This window comes from Triturus cristatus, chromosome 8 (genome assembly GCF_964204655.1).
Source record: "Triturus cristatus chromosome 8, aTriCri1.1, whole genome shotgun sequence".
Taxonomy (NCBI): domain Eukaryota; kingdom Metazoa; phylum Chordata; class Amphibia; order Caudata; family Salamandridae; genus Triturus; species Triturus cristatus.
Window position 1 is genome coordinate 1,664,825,348 of NC_140591.1, and position 18,781 is coordinate 1,664,844,128.

The following is an 18,781-nucleotide window of genomic DNA, read 5'->3' on the forward strand; positions in this document are numbered from 1 at the left end:
TCCTCTAGGTACAGAAGTGAAGAAGAAGGCCGTCTTGTGGGACATAACTCAAAAAGTGAATATAGGACTTGTTTAAAGCAGAGACAAAAGAGGGGCAAGAGAAACAACCTGAACAGAAGGAGTGGCCAGTTTATGAGGAACCAACCTCCTCAAGAGTACATAAGAACAGGGAGCCAGAAATACTGGAGACAGACAAAGCCCCCATCATTAATTTATCCAGTAGAATATTCCAGAAAACAGAGAGGGAAGTTTTGAAAAAATAATTCAGTTTTGTACCCACCACAGGCATAAACAGGTTTGAGATTGAAAGGGATCTCAAAGGCTTCTTTAGAAAGATTTGTCAGAATTCTTTTTTGCCGCAATGAGAGGCAATACACCAATTACTTGGGCCTTAGACCTGAATCTACTTTTACTCCAACAGTAGCACTGGTAGGCAAGACTATAGACACCTTTGAAAGAGTGACTGGAATGATTATACGAAAAATCACAGATGAGCCTTGGCACCAGGCTAACAATCTAGCAAAGTCTCACAGGAAGCAGTTGACTAGTTGAGGTAGGATCTTAGTATTACTTATAAACCTATAGAAAAGAGGGGAGGGGCAGTAGTTTTTGATACGATAGACTATGAAGCAAGGGCAGTTGGATTATTATCCATTAGCGAGTACTCTCAGAGTGCCCCTAATAATTGACGAGCTAGACTCAAGAGAAAGGTCTGCAATCTACTTGAGGAGGCCAGACATGAAGACTGGATCTATGAGAAAGAATATAAATTCCTTAGAAATAATGATCCTATCATTCCGGCATTCTATGGATTGCCACAATCCATAAGAGTATACAAAATCCACCCTTGAGACCCACAGTCTCTTGTTTAGTCTCGTTGCTTGAACCCCTTAGTAAATATGCAGATTGCTACTTGAAACCCCTCGTCAGTAAGCAGACATTCTACATAAAAGACTCAGTACACATGATCTCAATATTAGAAGGAGTTCAATTTAACAGCAATAGAGAATTCTTAGTTACCCTTGATACCGAGGCGTAACATACCAATATACCCCAAGATAGTTCAATGGAGGTAATTCGAAAAATCTTGGAAAATTCAGACATGAGGGGGGTGAATGTGAAGCGTCTATCTATGATTCCTAAAAACAATATCTTCAAGGGCACCAGCTGAGGAGCCACCTGTGCACCAAGATTAACCTGCTTCTATGTAGACGACTTTGACAATAAACACGTTTATAAGGAACCGGCACTCTTTTATAAAAACATTAGATGTTGCCATTATTTTATCGATGATATTTTCTTCATTTGGGAAGGCTCAAAACAAGACCTGGATGAATTTTTAATTTTGTTAATTTCTGGGGATGCAAAACTGAAATTCACAGCACATGTGAGTAATCAAAAAATGGACTTCCTTGACATTGCGATTAAAGAAATGTCAGGACATCTAGAAGTGGAGCTTTTTACAAACGCCACTGATAAAAATACATTGCTCCACTACTGGAGTTTTCATCCAAAGGCCCAAATGGACAGTATCCCATTTGGACAGTTTTTGCAACTCAGGAGAAAGTGTTCACCAATAGATGATTTCTACAAACATGCATAACATCTTAAAAAGAAATGTAAGGAAAGAGGTTATCCCCCAAAAATATTCAACCACTCCTTCAAAAGGGCTTGTTTTTACAATAGGCACAATATGTTCAACAAACTTAAGAGGTATGAAAATAGGAACAGAATTGTTTTTGTGAGTCAGTTGTCTGGGATAACCCCCTATTTGCCTTTCGGTGGAACCAAAATTAAAAACATTCCATAATGCTAACCTATAGAGAAGAAAATACCCTGCACATAGGTGACTCTAAATATTGAGAAAGACACAGGAAACTAGAGTATCTACAACAAATCAATTCTTACTAAAAGGATTGAATGCTAGGGACTAACTCCCTTAACAATTATTGCAGCAGTAATGTTGTACATCTTTTGATTTGACTATGTAGTTTAGGCCATGTGGCGGAGACGAGCAGAGAACTGAGATTGAGGGTGTGTGGACATAGGTCTGCCATCAGGAGGAGAAAAAGTAATTCTCCACTAGTAGATCAATTTATAAAGAAGGGTCACAATAACAATGATTTTCGGTGGTCTATCTTAGAAAAAACCATTGGCAAAAAAAGAGGTGGCAGCACCGAAGAGAGAATGAAATTAGGGGAAAAATTGGGGAGAGGATGTTGTCTAACAGCTACAGCAGTTGACCTCGAAGCTGGGGAACTGGGTTTGAGTCTCGGCAGGCACACTCAACATCTTGTGATTCTGGGAAAATCATGTATTCTCCCTGTGCCTAAAAAAAATGAATGTGTCCATCTGTAACACAACAGGTGCTCATGTAAAGCACTCTGATACCTTCAGGTCGAGCTCGCGCTATATGAAACTCCCAAATATAAAAAAAAAAAAATGGTTTATGTCAAAGCTTAATATAGTTAGGCGAGGATTAAATCAGATGAAGAATTGGGAACGTTTACCGCATAAATGTCGGAAACCGGCTGTGGAGGAGGATTTTAATTCCACATAGCCTGTGGGTCAATTGGTTGACCAGTTCATCACCATTGTACCACTTTAAAATTGTCTAGGGCAACTGCTCCCAGATATAGACAGGAGTGAGTGGGTTAGGTTACTGCATTCAGAAGGAAATGGGAAAAGTTAGACAAACTTAATTAAAAAGTAAATAGAAAAAAAGATCTGGCAAGGCAAAAAATTCTCACTAGAACCTATGAAATATTGCTAAACGAATAAATATAAATCATGCATGATATAATCAAGGGCAATTTAGATATATTTAAAGTTTTAATCTATTTTTTTAATGAGCTCGCTCCATGAATATGATGCCTTCACTTATGAAATTATATATTTCTTAACTGACGGAAATTGATTAATAATATATCAAGTTCGATTTTGAAATCGCCTAAGGGAGCGAATGAAACCATACATTGACGTTTAACTATACAAATTATGCAGTAACATCAAGGCAGAGTCCAATATGGCATTTGTTTTATCTAAACAAACGACATGTGGGTGTAGAGCATGACACATGGGACATCTCCTACATGACGTGCACTCACCAATCAGCGGGTATTTACAAAACCCGGTGGAACGAGGGACTGTTTGCCTCTGTAGAACATATACCGGCTCCGTTGGAGCATCAAGCATGAAAGGTATCAGATTATCGGGCAATGGTTATATGCTCAGCCATGCCAAATACCTCGCATCAGGGGTTAAACTAACACCAATTAAATCATTTTCCTCCATTCCAGCTCTTTGCGAAATTGTCATACAAAGTAAAGGGCTAATTTCCAACTCCAGCAGAATATTCAAGCTACTTAGAGTCCAAACACTGTTGCAGGCCCTTCATGGGTTAAATCTATCATGAGCTGACTCTGCTAGCACTTAGCTGCAGGTTGTGAGTTGAAAAGAGCCAATTACTATGGTTATCAATCAATCAATCACTTCTAAAGCGCTGCTTCTTACCTGAGAGGGTATCAAGGTGCTGAGGTCTCAGTAAAAAAGCCACGTTTTGAGACCCTTCCTGAAGTGGGTCAGCGAGGGTGAAGTGCGGAGTTGGAGAGGAAGGGCATTCCAGGTCTTGGCGGTGAGGTGGGAGAAGAAGTGTCCTCCTGTCCGGCAGTGTCAGATGTGTGATATATGTGTAAGGGTTAGATGAGCGGATCAGAGGTTCCTATGTGGTTGGTGGATGTTTAGGCAGTGGTTCATGTCGGCAGGTCCTTAATCATGGAGGGCTTTGTAGGCATGATTCAGGTGCTAGAATTGACATCTTTTCTGGATGGGGAGCCAGTGGAGGTTCTTCAGGTGCTGGAGTGATGTGGGTCCTCTGTGGCAGGTGGAGGAGGAGTCTGGCTGCTGAGTTCTGGTGATCTGGAGTCTCCTCATGATTTCAGTGCTGGTGCCTGCATTGAGTGCATTGCAGTAGTCCAGTCTGCTGGTGATGAGTGCCTGCGTCATGGTTTTCCTTGTGTTGATGGGGAGCCACTTGAGGACTTTGCCGAGCATGCGGAGAGTGTGGAAGCAGGCTAAGGAGACATAGTTGATCTGGCATGTCAAGGAAAGTTTGCTGTCTAAGATGATGCCGAGGTTGAGTACATGGTCTTTCGGAGTGGGTGGGGGGTCCACCAGGAGTGGTTGGGGGGTGGGTCCACCAGGAGTCATTCCAGAGGGAGTTGTGACCGGCGAAGATCTGTACTTCAGTTTTGTCCGTTTTGAGCTTCAGGCAGTTGTTCTTCATCCAAGCTGAGACATCCTTCATACAGTTGACAGGAGACTATGTTGATGTTGTGGGCTGTGAGAATGTCCGCGAGTGGTGTCGTGCAGATGTTGAAAAGGGTTGGACTGAGGGAAGAGCTTTGAGGGATGCCACAGATGGTGTGCTTGGGTTCACAGGTGAAAAGAGGGAGACATATTTTCTTGGTGCACCACATAAGAAAACAAGCCTCCATTTGAGCACGTAGCCGAGTGATGAGTGAGTACAGGGAGACGGTGTCGAAGGCTGCAGAACGGTCTGTCGAGTAGGGTGGGGATATCATATTTTGTGGTGATTAGTGCTGCCTCAGTACTATGGTTGCCTCTGATTCCTCATCGAGAAGGGTCCACCAGGTTGTCTCTCGCCAGGTGGCCAGTGAGTTGGAGGTTGGTGGCCTTCTCCAGGACTTTGGCAGGAAACGGGAGCAGAGAGATTGGACAGTAATTCTGGAGTTCGCTGGGGTCTGCCAATGATTTCTTGAGGAGGGGTCAGGCTGGTGCATGTTTACATGTATCAGGAAAGGTGGATGAGGTGATGGAGGTGTTGAGGATGGTGGTGAGCTGGTAGCTGATCTCGTCTCTTCCAAGGTTGAAAAGTCAGTGGGGGCAGGGGTTGGTGGGAGTTCCAGAGTGGATGGAGTTCATTAGCGTATTTGTGTTCTGTGTGCTGAGCTGTTCCCATGAGGAGAGTGGGTGGTCGGTGTCGGTGGCCGATGGCATGCTAAGGAGGTCATGGGTTGGGGATTGAAGTGTCTTATATGGTTGCTATCTTGTTGTGAAAGTGGGCTGTGAGGGCACCTCAGAGTTCCTGTGAGGATTGGGTCAAGTTTTTGGTGGCAGACAGAGATGTGAACTCTTTGACGATGGCAAAGTTTTCCTTGACTTGGTTGGCACTGGTTTCAATCAGGCGTGTAAAGACATCCTTTTTCGTGGCTCTGAGATGGTGGTAATAGTTGTTGAGGGCTGATTTGTAGATGGATCGGTCTGTGTTGTTTCTGCTGGTTTGCCACTTTCTTTACAGTTGATTACATCTGTGTTTAGTTGAGCTAAGTTCTAGGGTGTACCAGCTGACTCATTAGTATGATCTGTGGATTCTGGCAGGTTTGATGGGTGTGACTCGGTTGGAGGAACTGTTTATCCAGGCGTTGAAGTTCTCTACTGCCTTGTTCAGGTCTGTGGTGATGCTGGGTTGGGTGATGTTGAGGGCATTGGTCCAGCTGCAGAAGGGTGAGGTCTGAGGGTTGGGGGTTGTGCGGGGAGGTCTGGTGATGGTGAAATGCACAATGAAGTGGTCCGACCAGGTGAGTTCAGTGGTGTGGCTGTATCTGATTCTGGTACTGGCTGTGAAGATGGGGTCTAGCATGTGTCCTGCTCTGTGTGTGGGGTCTGTGGCCAGGTTCTTGAGGCTGGTGTTGTCCAATCGATTGAGGAAGTCTGATGAGTTGGTGTCTGTGGGTTCATCCAGGTGGAAGTTGTGATCTCCCAGTAAGATTTATTGCTCTGATTCGATGGCAAGTGGGGTGTGCATAGGGCCAGGGTTCCTGGCACTGGTTATGTACCAGGGACGGGGGTTGGCAAGTGGAGCAAAGAGCCAGGGCAGCTTTCAAAAGTGAAAGAAAGAGGAAAGAGGAGGAGGAGGGACTGGGCAGCGATGTCCTGCGTGGGAAAATAAGTTTGAGTGTATGTATTCTGTCCACTGCAAATGTGAGACATTATGTCAATCAGGTCCCCTCATGATCAGCAATGCCTGTGCCACTGCAAGCCTTGGACGCAACTTACCCAGCAGTCAGCAGGTGGTAAGCAGGTGTTAAGCAGAAGTGTAGATAGAGAGTAGAACTCGGGGTGCAGGGTATGGAAACTTAGAATCTTGGCAATTTCTTAACATTGTTGCGCTCCTGCAAAGTCAAACTTTGTTCAGCTTACTTGAAGGGTTTACAATAACGTTCAGCGTTTATATTAATGTGTCCTTAGAATACTTTCCCGAAGGGACAAGTGTAAACATTACCATGTGCACCACAATTTTGTAAACACTCCTGAGGCACAGCCGGGAGCAGATTCTAGATCGTGTTTGTAGCACTGTGTTTTAAAAACTGTAAATTTGGAAACTCTTTTAACTTTGCACTTACCCTTTCTCCACACGATTGCTGTGTGTAGACACCCCGCTTTTCCAGCAAAACGAGCACTGGAAAAGCTGAAACCGGCGCCCTCTCTCTAATTGCCATTTCCCACGCCCTGACTTGGCCACGCCCACTACGAGGCCACGCCCCATCCCCTTTTTACCTTCATAATCATGTGCATATACCGGAAGCGCTGCGGACGAGCGCAGCGGGCGCGACGATGGCGCGCCGAAGGCGCGCTTAAGGCAAGCTCGTCTGCGCTCGTCCGCGATCAGGACGCGACCGGGGCCGGTAGCTATCTCCGACCCCCTAGCCATGTGATCACTACCTATTCTCGAAAGGAGCTGCTGTCTCTGAAACCCCCTCAGTGCCTTATCTGCCTTTTCCCTTCCTCTGACGTTCAAGGCATTGCTCACGCTTGCTCTGTCTGCAATTTCTCTCTTCCCTCTCCTGGCTACACTATCAGAACGACTCACGTCCTGATTTCCCCTCCTTCACGCGGTCTACCATCCCCCTCGACCCTCCGAGCTGCTCTGATCAACTGCAGATCCCTGAGTAAACACGCCATTGACATCTGGCAGTCCCTTCGGGACAACGACTGGGATCTGCTTTTTTTGACCGAAACATGGCTAAATGACACCACGAATCCCGCCATTACCCTCGCTCTTCCGGAGGGCTATAACATCATCTGTGCAAACAGACCCAACGGTAAATCCGGGGGTGGTGTTGCATTAATTCATAAATCCAAATGGGCGGTCTCCCTTCCCCCATTTGACCAAATTGACAGCATTGAAGGTCTCCCCTTCAACGTCCAAATCTCCCCATCCTCTTCTTGTTCTGGAATTCTTATCTACCGCCCCCCGCATTCCAATGTCTCTCACTTACTGGCACTGGCGGACTATCTTACTCAGCTTAGCACACGATACGCCAATTTCACCGCTCTAGGAGACTTTAATCTCCACGTCGATAATGATTCCTGCCCCCACAGCAGTAATTTCATTTCGACGCTAGCCGCTTGTAAGCTTGTCCAAACAGTTACTCTACCTACCCATAAAGCCGGTCATACTTTGGATCTGATCTGTTCCAATCTACCATCTATCCGAGTCACATCTCCCATCCCGGTTATATGGTCGGATCACTTCCTCATCCCTTTCGAGATTGACATCACCCGCCACGCTAGACCTGCCATCACCCCTAAATCATCAGGTAGAAACTGGAGTTGCATCACTCCTGAATCACTCCTGGGACACCTCAAAAACTTTCCTCCTTGTCTGTCGTCCGATCCGGACATATTGATCGATATCTGGACTCATGGATTACTCAGGCCTTGGATGCCTTAGCTCCCAGCAAACCCATAAAAACCTTCAGGGCGACACCCTCCGCACCATGGTACTCTGATGAGCTGCGGCAGAAAAAGGCCTCTTGTAAATCCCTCGAACGCCTTTGGAGACTCAACTTCTCCCTTGACAGCAAAATCACCTACAAATCAGCCCTTAAAGAATATCGGAGAATGATTGAAAGACACAAACGTGATTTTCTGGCATCCCGAATCCAACTTGCCAGTAATGGCCCTAGGGAAATTTTCAACATAGTGAGATCCTTCACAAACCCCATTGCGCTGACTCGTACTCAGCCTGCCTCCCAGTCGCTTTGCGACAAACTCTCTAAATTCTTTGAGGATAAGATTGAGGACATCTACTCCTCTTTCCCCCTCCCCAAAACCGCAGGGCAAAAAAAGAAACTTTCTACCCCCTCGCCCCAGCTACCTACCCTATTCGAATTTGACACCATATCAGAAGTAGACTCTCTGGCCGAACTAACCAAATGCAAATCAGGCTCACCCAAAGACCCCTGGCCGGCCAAGCTCTATAAAAAACATGCACCCCTTCTCAACCCCTACCTCAATCTCATCTGGAATGATTCATTCAGAACGGGCTGTTTCCCTGCCAAATGGAAACATGCCTCCTTAGTTCCCATCCTAAAGAAACCTAACCTAGATCCAGACAATCCCAGTAACTACAGGCCTATTTCTCTTCTGCCTGCCCCAGCCAAGATATTGGAAAGACTGGCACATTCCCAGCTGTCGAAATACATTGAAACCCATGGTCTTCTCCACGACTCCCAGCACGGCTTTAGGTCGGGCCACAGCACCGAGTCGGCCCTTATTGAAATGGCCGACTCGGTGAGGTGGACGCTTGACCAAGGATCGAGGGCGGTGTTGGTGCTGCTGGATTTATCGGCAGCATTTGACACCGTCTCTCACAAAATCCTGCTGGGAAGACTGGAGGACCTTGGGCTGGGTGGAGCTGTCCTGAAATGGTTTTCATCCTACCTTTCGGACCGCACACAGCAGGTTTTCACACACCCTTTTTCTTCTCTGGCCAGACCACTCAAATGGGGAGTCCCACAAGGCTCTTCCCTGAGCCCGCTCCTTTTTAACGTGTATTTCACCCCTCTGGCCAAGTTGATTGCACAGACGGGGATCAAATCTACCTCCTACGCTGATGACATCCAGCTTCTTTTCACTTTCGATTCTCACTCTGCCTCTGCTTTTGATCCTTTGAAATCCTGTCTCAGGGACATCTCGAGCTGGATGGATACCAATTCCCTCCGGCTCAACGCCGGTAAAACAGAGATCCTTTTTTTCAACACATCATCCCCCTTGGATTCCAGTTTATGGTGGCCAGAAGACTTAAGCTTAGCTCCCATCCCTAAAGACTCGGTGAGAAATCTCGGAGTCCGCTGGGACACTCAACTTAGCTTCAAAAATCAGGTGCAAACAGTAGCAACCTCCTGTTTCGCCAAGATTAGAATCATAAAACGCCTCATCAATTATCTGCCGGCAGACTGCCGTAAGACTGTGATCCAGGCCCTGATCATATCCCATCTTGATTATGCTAATGCTCTCTACCTTGGTATCACAGCGGGCCTCTGCCACAAGCTCCAGACGGTCCAAAACGCCGCCGCACGGCTGGTTGAGAGAATCCCGGCCAGACACCATATTACTCCTCATCTCCGTAAGTTACATTGGCTGCCCATAGCAAAAAGATGTGTATTCAAGGCCATGACTCTGGCCTTTCGAGCTTCAAAAGGCAAGGGATCGGCACACCTCAAAAACATTCTTCGACCTTATGCCAACTCCAGGACTCTACGGTCCAATACCCTCCATTTCCTGGAAACCCCCCGATGTAAACGATCTCGGGCCGGTGGCAAAACCTTTGAGGTCTGTACCTCTCAGTGCTGGAACAAACTTCCATTAGCCTTACGCACCTGTCAGACTGAATTAGTTTTCCGTAAATCCCTGAAAACACATCTGTTCTCCTCATAAATTTGGATATCTGCCCCTACGACCTCCCTTTGTTTCTCATTGTTTCAGCGCCGGGACGCCCCGTTGGGGCCGCTGTGCGCTTTATAAATTTCCCAAATAAATAAATAAATAAATTTTGTGTTTTTTCCCCTTGTCCAGCCCTTTATTGATTGCCTTACTTTCTACCTCCAACAGTGCCCCTCATATCTCCATAGACCCTCTCTCACAAATATTTATTTTGTTTTATAGCACCTCTCATACTAGTTTGGGGTGTTAGTGTACTTTACATCACACACACATACAGAAACAATGAATCATAGTGTGTAAATCAGTGTATAGAAAATGTTACATAAGATACGTCATTCATAACAGCAGGCATTTTTTGAGAGTACTTGTTCTGGATAAGCACCAATTCAGGATTCAATATGTAAAACTGTGGTTAAGTTTGGCTTTCCTAATAAGAATGTATTTTTACCCAAACAAACCCTTTTTAGGAACATCAGGATAATGAAAGACTGGGAAAAAAATCATAACTTTCTAACCTGTACCATGCAATTTGCATACAGCTCTTTGATGTCGTTCATAGCTCACTGTGCTATATTGCGATTGTAACTTATGAACTGTGAGGATCTCCATGATAAAAGCAGTATTTCACTGAACTAGCCAAACAAAATGCAGTTCTGTGATCTGCACGGGACACGTTCTTTGCAGCAGGCACATTAAACCTCAGCGCTACTTCAGTTGAGTCAAAACTGCGCACTAGAGATATCTCCAATCTCCCTTCAGCAGGAAGATTACAAATTAAAGGTATCTTGGCACATTTATTGTTGCCGGAAAACTGCTGGACACACAAGGAACTCTGCAGCAAGTGCATTTAAACCCATAACAAATTTCAAAACACAGTGCCCCAGCCCTCCTCCCCTGGGCCCAGTTAACAGTGTGGTGGGCTGGCACCTGTCACATTGACCTCGGAGTGAATTATGCTGGCCTGATGGCTATATTACTGGGGGGGGGGGGGGCGATATTGCAGCACTGCTGCAAACCAGACCCCAGTGCAAAACAGGCCCCCACCTTACCAGCCTTGCAGGGAAAATCCTGATGCCCACTATGGCCAGTCCAGCCTTGCCTGTGTCTCTGATGCAAAAACGTACAGCAACAATGTAAAGCTTCTTGGAGCTCTGATCCACGGCCCCTGCAGGCAGTTTTCTACTTGGGACATCCTCATACTGAGAGACAGTTCCACAGCTGCCAGAATCAATTTTCAATTTTCAGGTTTTCTGAGCAGTACTAGACAAACAAGTTCCACAAATCCAGCAATAAGAGGAGAATTACAGAGTAGAGGCTGCCACTCTATATGTAGTGAGAGTCAGAGAAAATATAATAGATAATTGTGTAACAGGGATCAATATTGCCATTGAAGGGTCCTGGTGACATCATAAACCAAGAGGCTGCATATATACTTGGAATGCAAGAATATGAGCCCTGGAAGAGTCCGCATTCCACTGCAGAAAGGCACATTGTTTCTTATGTGGAGGTAAATGTTGAGAGGAAAACATGAAAAGCAAACTTACCATTGCCATTACTGATCTCTCCTTGAGAGCAGGGGACACAGTCAAAGCAGCACGTGGGCTCCCCCTCTCTGGCAGCCCTTCGGTACCCAGGGGGACAGGGGTCACTGCAGACAGACAGAGGAACCTGCAGGTGGACAATAGGAAAAAATATAAACAGCAAGGGAGAAACAGAAAGAAGAGACAAGAGCATGATTCAAAGAGAGACAGAGGGACAGTGGCAGTGAGAGAGACAGGGAGATAGAGAGAGGAGTAGAGGTAAAGTTAGTAAATGTATGTGTGTGTGCGTGTGTTTGTGATTGAGAGAGAAAAAGAGAAGAAGTGAAAGATGACAGGGAAAAAGAGTAAGAGAATGCGAAAGGGAGCAAAGAAAGGATGGTAGAGGTGAAAGAAGAAAGAGAAAGAAAGCAAGAGTGGGAGCATAGATGGTCTAAGAAAGGGTTCAAATGCGAGATAGATTGAGAGAGAGAGGAAGAAGAGAGTTGTGTGAGAATTCTAGGAGAGTGAAAGAAGGGAAAGAAGAACAGCCAGTGAGTGTGTGGTCAGACAATACATGTACAGACACACTAAAAGAGGATGGAATCCAAGAAATATAGCAAATAAAGCAAAATGAAGGAGACATATCTGAAATCACCACAGGTAAATAAATAAATTCATGATTTGTAAAGCATGGCTAATCACCCCTAAGGGACTCAAGGGGCTGAATTGTAGGCACAGGGAGATTAAGGGATCTGCCCCAATCACAGGATATTGATGCCGAGACTCAAACCTGGTTCCCACCGGCCCCAAAGTCGGCAGCTTGGGTCCCTACCCCAGATCCCCCCACTGATGACGCCTCTAAGGGGCTTGCTTTGGACTTCTACTTCTGCTAAGATGTTGGCAATACTCTGTGCTCGATTAAAGTTTTAAAAAATAATTGCTGATTTCAAATACATTAACTGTTTGTCTGGTTGTGATTTTCATGTCCACAAAATCCAAATCGGGAAAAAGACTGTCAGTATTTTCCCGGAGTATGACAAGAATAGTGCATTAATCCTTCAGCTTCATGAAATAAGTCCATGTAATAACCATTCACTGATATAGAATATGTTAGCATTAGAAGCAAGCACCGCATAATGTGAAGCACCCCCGATCCAAATTAGCTTAATCTGAAACATTGAGAAGAGTGGAATTTGATCATGTAGTCTATAATATATCTAAAGAACATAATTACTAATATTAGCTTGATAACATTTCCAAGAAATTCTATGGCGATAGTGGTGACAGGATTTATTTAGGGATTGGGGAGTGGGAAGGAACGCCTCATGCTGGTGGTCCTAATGCCCCACCAAACCGGCAGTTCCTCTTCTCTATTTAGAGCCTGGGAAATAACTACCGCGGGAAGATGCTCTTCTGGCTCCATGCACGGTAACACATGACCCAGAGGTTCATCCTCTACAGAACTGCGGGGTTACAGTGATGAACATCTGTTAGACCTGTTATCCTTAGAGTGGTCATCCCCCAAACTCTGGACCTACTTACCTCCTATTCATGCTGTATCCTTTTGTTGGACTTGGGACTACTAACCAGTGCTAAAGTGCATGTACATCTCCCCTATGCATGGTGACATTAGTGTATACACAACTGGCATATTTAGTTTACTTGTAAAGTGGCATACAAAAAATACCTAGGGCGTGTTATCTAAATGCTACTAGTGGGCTTGCAGCACTGGTTGTGCCACCCACACATGTAGACTATCAAACCTGTCTCAGGCCTGCCATTGCAGTGTGCAGTTTACTGCAACTTTGACTTGTCATTTAAAACAACTTGCCAAGCCTTAAACTCCCTTTTTCTTACACATAAGTACAGTATGAGGAAGCTCCGAGGTAGCCCTAAGGGTAGCGTGCTGTGTACGTAAAAGGTAGGACATGTACTCTTACGTTTTTCATGTCCTGGCAGTGACAAACATCCAAATTCATTTTTCACTACTGTGAGGCCTGCTCCTCTTATATGTTAACATTGGAAATTCCTTAAACACTTATCCCTGATTAGAAAGGAATAGATCCATCATATTTCATTTCTTTGGAATGGTAGTGGTAAATCCTCTTTAGTGGTAACATTACTATTTTAGAAATGCCACTTTTAGAAAGCAAGCATTTCTCTCCTCTTAACTTAACTCTGTGTGCCTGCAGCCTGTCTGCAATACACATCTGGATGGATGAAAGCTACACTTTGTGCATTCCCTCTAAATAGCCACTAACACAGGAAACGTAAATGTGTTTGAGAACTCATTTGCATCCATCTGCATTCTGATGGCTCTTCCTGGGCAAGAAGAGAAGGAGGGGCTGACATCCACATCTAAATAGATAGTGTCCTGTCCACACACAAAGGGCTGATTTACCCACCACCGGTAGACTGGAGCCAGGGCTGGGATGAAAGGAGGACCTGTGTACTTCAAGGGCCTGCTTTGAAGTCACCCCCACCTAAAAGACACATTTGGGTATAAGTACTGGGCCTCTGACCCTACCAAGACAGTACACTTCTGGACCTGTGAAGACCTCTGCTAAGAAGAATGGCTGCTGTGCGGCTACTGAAGGACTGCCACTCTGTTGGACTGCTGATCTGGAAGAACAACTTTTCTACTCTGACGAGCTGCCTGTTGCCTGCCACTTTCTTCCTTCTGCCCTGCTCAGTAAAAGGACTGGTTTCAGCTCACTGGAACTCAGAGTGACTCCAAGTGCTTGCTGGCTTGCCCCTTATTCTGAAGTCTCAGGGACATCAAAGTTGCCCTAAAACTCTGCAACAGCACCTGGACTCTGCAATCTATGAGTTGTGCCCTTCCAAGTGCTGCCAATCCAGTTCTGGGCCATTGAAAGGTAGCTTTTGCAGTGATGACTTTGAGCTGATTGGAACCAAAGCATTGCCTTCAACGCAGAGGCAGGGCTTATTTACAAGCCCATTGTGCCAACAGTGCGTCACTTTTTTAGACACACTGGCGGCGCAGTGTGTCTGCTCATATTTACAAGGCCACATAAAGTAACCCTGTGTGGCTTTTCATGGCCTTGTAAATATGGCCACCTTCCATGCATTTCTCTGGGTGAAAGGGGCATTCCATGAGTGCTGCTGTGGGTGTTCCCATGCAATATCCATGGAACATGATGCATTCCCAGATTTACAGGCATTCTGCAGCACACATAGAAGTAGGAAAACACCTCTGGTGAGTGTTTCTGTGCAGGAAAGTGTCCCTTTTTGCACAAAAACAATCACCCCTACAAAGCAGACACCCTTGCATCATGGTGGAAGGGCACCTGTTTTGGTGCACGGCAGACCATTGTGTGCCAGCACAGTGGAAAAGGACGGAAATGGGACATATCTTGTGGAATTGTTCTTTTGACACACGGCAGAGCAGCAGGAAGGCTTGCTGCACTGCTGTGCATCAAAATATGATAAAAAAAATGGGGGAATCATTCTTTCTTGAACTTGCTGGCTTACCTGCTGAAGGGTTCGTCTCCTGCCTGGGCTGCCGTACTCCCGCTGACGTCCCTGGCTTTGCTGCATCGCGTGTTTCCCCGGCCGCCGCTGTACCTCCTCGCGGCTGTGAGCAGGGGACTACACCACCCAGAATCCCCAGCGCACCATCGCGTCATCCTTGCGCCCGGAGGCGCACAAAAGGACGCGGCTCCCTCTGTGGAGCGGGGAATCATTCTTTCTTGAACTTGCTGGCTTACCTGCTGAAGGGTTCGTCTCCTGCCTGGGCTGCCGTACTCCCGCTGACATCCCTGGCTTTGCTGCATCGCGTGTTTCCCCGGTCGCCGCTGTACCTCCTCGCGGCTCTGAGCAGGGGACTACACCACCCAGAATCCCCAGCGCACCATCGCGTCATCCTTGCGCCCGGAGGCGCACAAAAGGACGCAGCTCCCTCTGTGGAGCGGGGAATCATTCTTTCTTGAACTTGCTGGCTTACTTGCTGAAGGGTTCGTCTCCTGCCTGGGCTGCCGTTCTCCCGCTGACGTCCCTGGCTTTGCTGCATCGCGTGTTTCCCCGGCCGCCGCTGTACCTCCTCGCGGCTGTGAGCAGGGGACTACACCACCCAGAATCCCCAGCGCACCATCGCATCATCCTTGCGCCCGGAGGCGCACAAAAGGACGCGTCTCTCTCCGCGTAGCGGAACGCGCGCGGGACGCGCCGGGCTAAGCCCGGGCAAAGGGCGGGCCGTCCGTGGCCGTCAGAGGCCGAAGGAGGCTGGGCTGGGCCATACCCTGTTCAGTGCATGATCACGGCCAGTGGACTGGTGAGTAGGCTACGAATCACGCAGATTTGTTAAGTTAACAGACTCATTGACGCCTAACATGCCAAAATGGAGATCTGGAGACAAGGTAGTGGGCACCCTGGACGCATTTTTGGTTCGTGCCGAATCACTGCTGGTGCACGAAATTGAGGCCACCGAGAGAAGACTATCGCTGGACCCTAGGTTGCTAGGGGGGGGGGCTTCTTTTGATACCCCCCTTTATGTCCCTAGCCCGCCAAGTAGATCAACCGAACCCCCTGAACAGCCCCAGACTCCCGATGTAAGTTCTGCCCTTAACTCACCTGTCCCACTCTCCACCACCACTACCCAGAGCAACCAGAGCAGTCCTGCTAGGGTTAAGACAAGGGGGACAAAAGCAGTGGGGAAAGCCGCCAAGGATCAATATAAAAAAGCTAAGAAGGGCTGTAATACTCCTAAAATTACAAGATCCAAAGCTAAAGCCACTGTCACCACCGTTACCAAGGTTTTGCCCAACACCCTTGTCCATGGCGACTTAAATATTCCATCGCATGGAGTGCTAGCTAGCGAACCCCTAGTGGCAAATTGTCCATTGACCAAAAGGGATCTTATCACTATACTAGAGGAAAATCTAGTTACCATTCTGGAGCCACTGTACAAACGTTTGGACATGGTAGTCCAAAGGCTAGATAAGATAGAGGAGGCTTGCGTCTGTGCAGCTGCAGTGGCCACGTCTAAGTCTACTATTCAGGCAGCTGCTGGGGCGCCCTCTTCCTTGGTATTGGTCGATGATATCTGTGACAATCGGACCAGGGCTACTTCCGGTCAAAATAGAGTGGGGGATGTGGGGGGACATGAAGGGGTAGTAAGGGCGAACGCACCACCAGCCATATCTAGTATAGTAGTACCATCGAACCACGAAATTCTGACCCATATGAAGTCTCGAGGGCAGGTTACCAACCATAAGGTAGGTGACCAACCTAAGTGCCCCTTTCTTCACCTGCCCCCACAAGCAACCCCCTACACAATTATCTTGGCAAATGTGCCCCCACTATTACAAGACACACTAGAGCACTGGTCGTCCCTTAAAAACAAAGCCCTGCACTATCTGAACAAAATGACCAGTATTGGTAATAGGCTATATAGGGACTTTAAAATGGTTAGACGGATTGATTGGGTAGGTCACTCCGAAAAAACCATTGCTGGGGATTGTGTGGTTTTAAGCTTTGGGTCACCCGAACTGGTTCGTCACATTCTTGATTTCGCTGGCCATGCCCCTAATGATTGGTCATCAATTTGTATCTTACCACTAGGGTACTTCTACAAACAGGCTTCAGTAAGACAACAAAGGGGCGATCGAATCTATAGGGGGGCCGCTCCAGGTCCCGAGCAATGTTTTGAATCCATCAATCGTTTTGAGGCATTGTCTTCCCTTGAAGATATTGATTGACAGAGAACGGGTGGCTCAGGAGATCATGTGGAAGGTGGTAACAGTATCATTGTAGAGTCTGGAATAAGTAAACAACCTTTATGTTCAGAGCCTGACGGCCAATCTAGGGCAATTCTCCTAATGCAAGCAAGCCCAGTTAGACATCCTGTCGAGCATTCAAACGCTGTTGGAAATCCGATCATTATAGTCCCAAGGGTATCCATGGCTATTGCCTCCTGGAATATAGCTGGTCTGGAAACCAAGGTTGGCATAGCTGATTGGGTATCCTTAGTTAATGAAGTGGACATATGGGCTTTTCAAGAAACATGGGCTGTGGAGAATATATTCAATGTTGGATATCTGAACTTCTCAAAACCTGCGATAAGGGGGCACAGGGGTAGACCGGTTGGGGGCTTGACGTTCTGGGTCAGGCAAACCAAAGGGGTCTCCATTGAAGTAATTCCTATTGACAATCTGGATATTTTGGCAATTAAAGTCAAATTCCAGAATGGTCCAATTCTAACTCTAGTTAATGTATATGCTAGGGGACAAGCGGGTGGTAAGAGTTCCCAGGCCATTACAGCATTAGAATCCCTGTTGGCGGAAGGTTCTATTAAAAACAATTTGATTATTCTGGGGGATTTCAATACAAGTTTTGAACCCCTGGATGGTAATGATGGTAGGCTGAGTGAGGAGGAGGACGCCCTCTGGGGCGTGCCCCAGTTAAAACTACAACCCATAAAAAAATGGACAAAGGTTGCGCTACAGGTTAAAGGTATGTGTCTAGAACGGGGACTCAGGGCAGTGAATGGCAGGACGAAATCTGATGCCCAAGGAGCTCCGACCTTTAACAATGGTCGAACCAAGAGCAGAATTGACCACATCTTAGTTAATTTGGAAATTTGGCATATTGTGACCGATATGGTCGTACAAACTCGGCCTGAAAGTGATCATAACCCTTTGATCCTGACCATGGATATTCAGGGTTATGACCATCCGACTAGAGAGATCATAACAAAATGTGGTGTCCCATTAATGATAGGCAGTGATTTCAGGCGGGTAAAATGGGATAAGGTGGTATTGGATGAGTCCAAGGTGTTAGGAATTAGGGCCCTGATAACTAGCGCGCTGGGAGAAATAAATAACTGTAGTTCACAAGAGACCCTTAACGATAAACTGCCACTGATTCACTTGGACCTTATGATTAGGCTAAAGACCTATTTTATTTATTCAAAGCCCATGGGGAGTAACAGGAAACACGAGCCCATTTCCTGGTACAATGACCGCTGTAGGTCCACCCACAAAGCCCTTTTGTCTGCAATTAAATCCAGGTCCTATGCATCGATCAAACAGGCACGGATGCAGTACAAATCCACTCTAAAACAGGCTAAAAAAGAGTGGGATGAGGGGCGTTGGAAGGACCTGCTGGAAGCCTGCAAAGGCAGGAATATGTCCCACTTTTGGGACTTAATTAGGCGGGGGGACGGACATAGGCCCCTAGTCCCAAACAATAACGTGGAACCAGACTGCTGGGTTGCTCACTTTGAGGCACAATATCAGCAGGGCCCAGTACGGACTCTCGGTCCTGTTGCCCCACATATAAGCATAAAGGTCCCTTTAAGATTCAGTACCAAGGAGATCGAGGTGGTACTGAAAAACATACCGAGTGGCAAAGCTCCCGGTCCCGACTGCATTCCAGCAGATCTGTTTAGACAGGATAACGATCTTTGGGTCCCTTATATTACTAACTTAATGAATTCATTGGCAGGGGGGACGCCTTTCCCCGACTCCTGGTCCGGCGCTGAAATAATTCCA

The 18,781-nt window shown here is 46.6% G+C and overlaps 1 protein-coding gene across 1 annotated transcript in view; it reads right to left on the minus strand.

Moving 5' to 3' along the window:
• The window catches only part of LOC146808521 (extracellular calcium-sensing receptor-like), a 232,860-nt gene that overhangs the window by 42,870 nt on the left and 171,209 nt on the right, over positions 1-18,781 (minus strand). Inside the window, exon 4 of the mRNA XM_085623974.1 lies at positions 11,295-11,418. Within this exon, the coding sequence (XP_085480100.1) occupies positions 11,295-11,418 (124 nt within the window). The remainder of the gene's footprint in view (positions 1-11,294; positions 11,419-18,781) is intronic.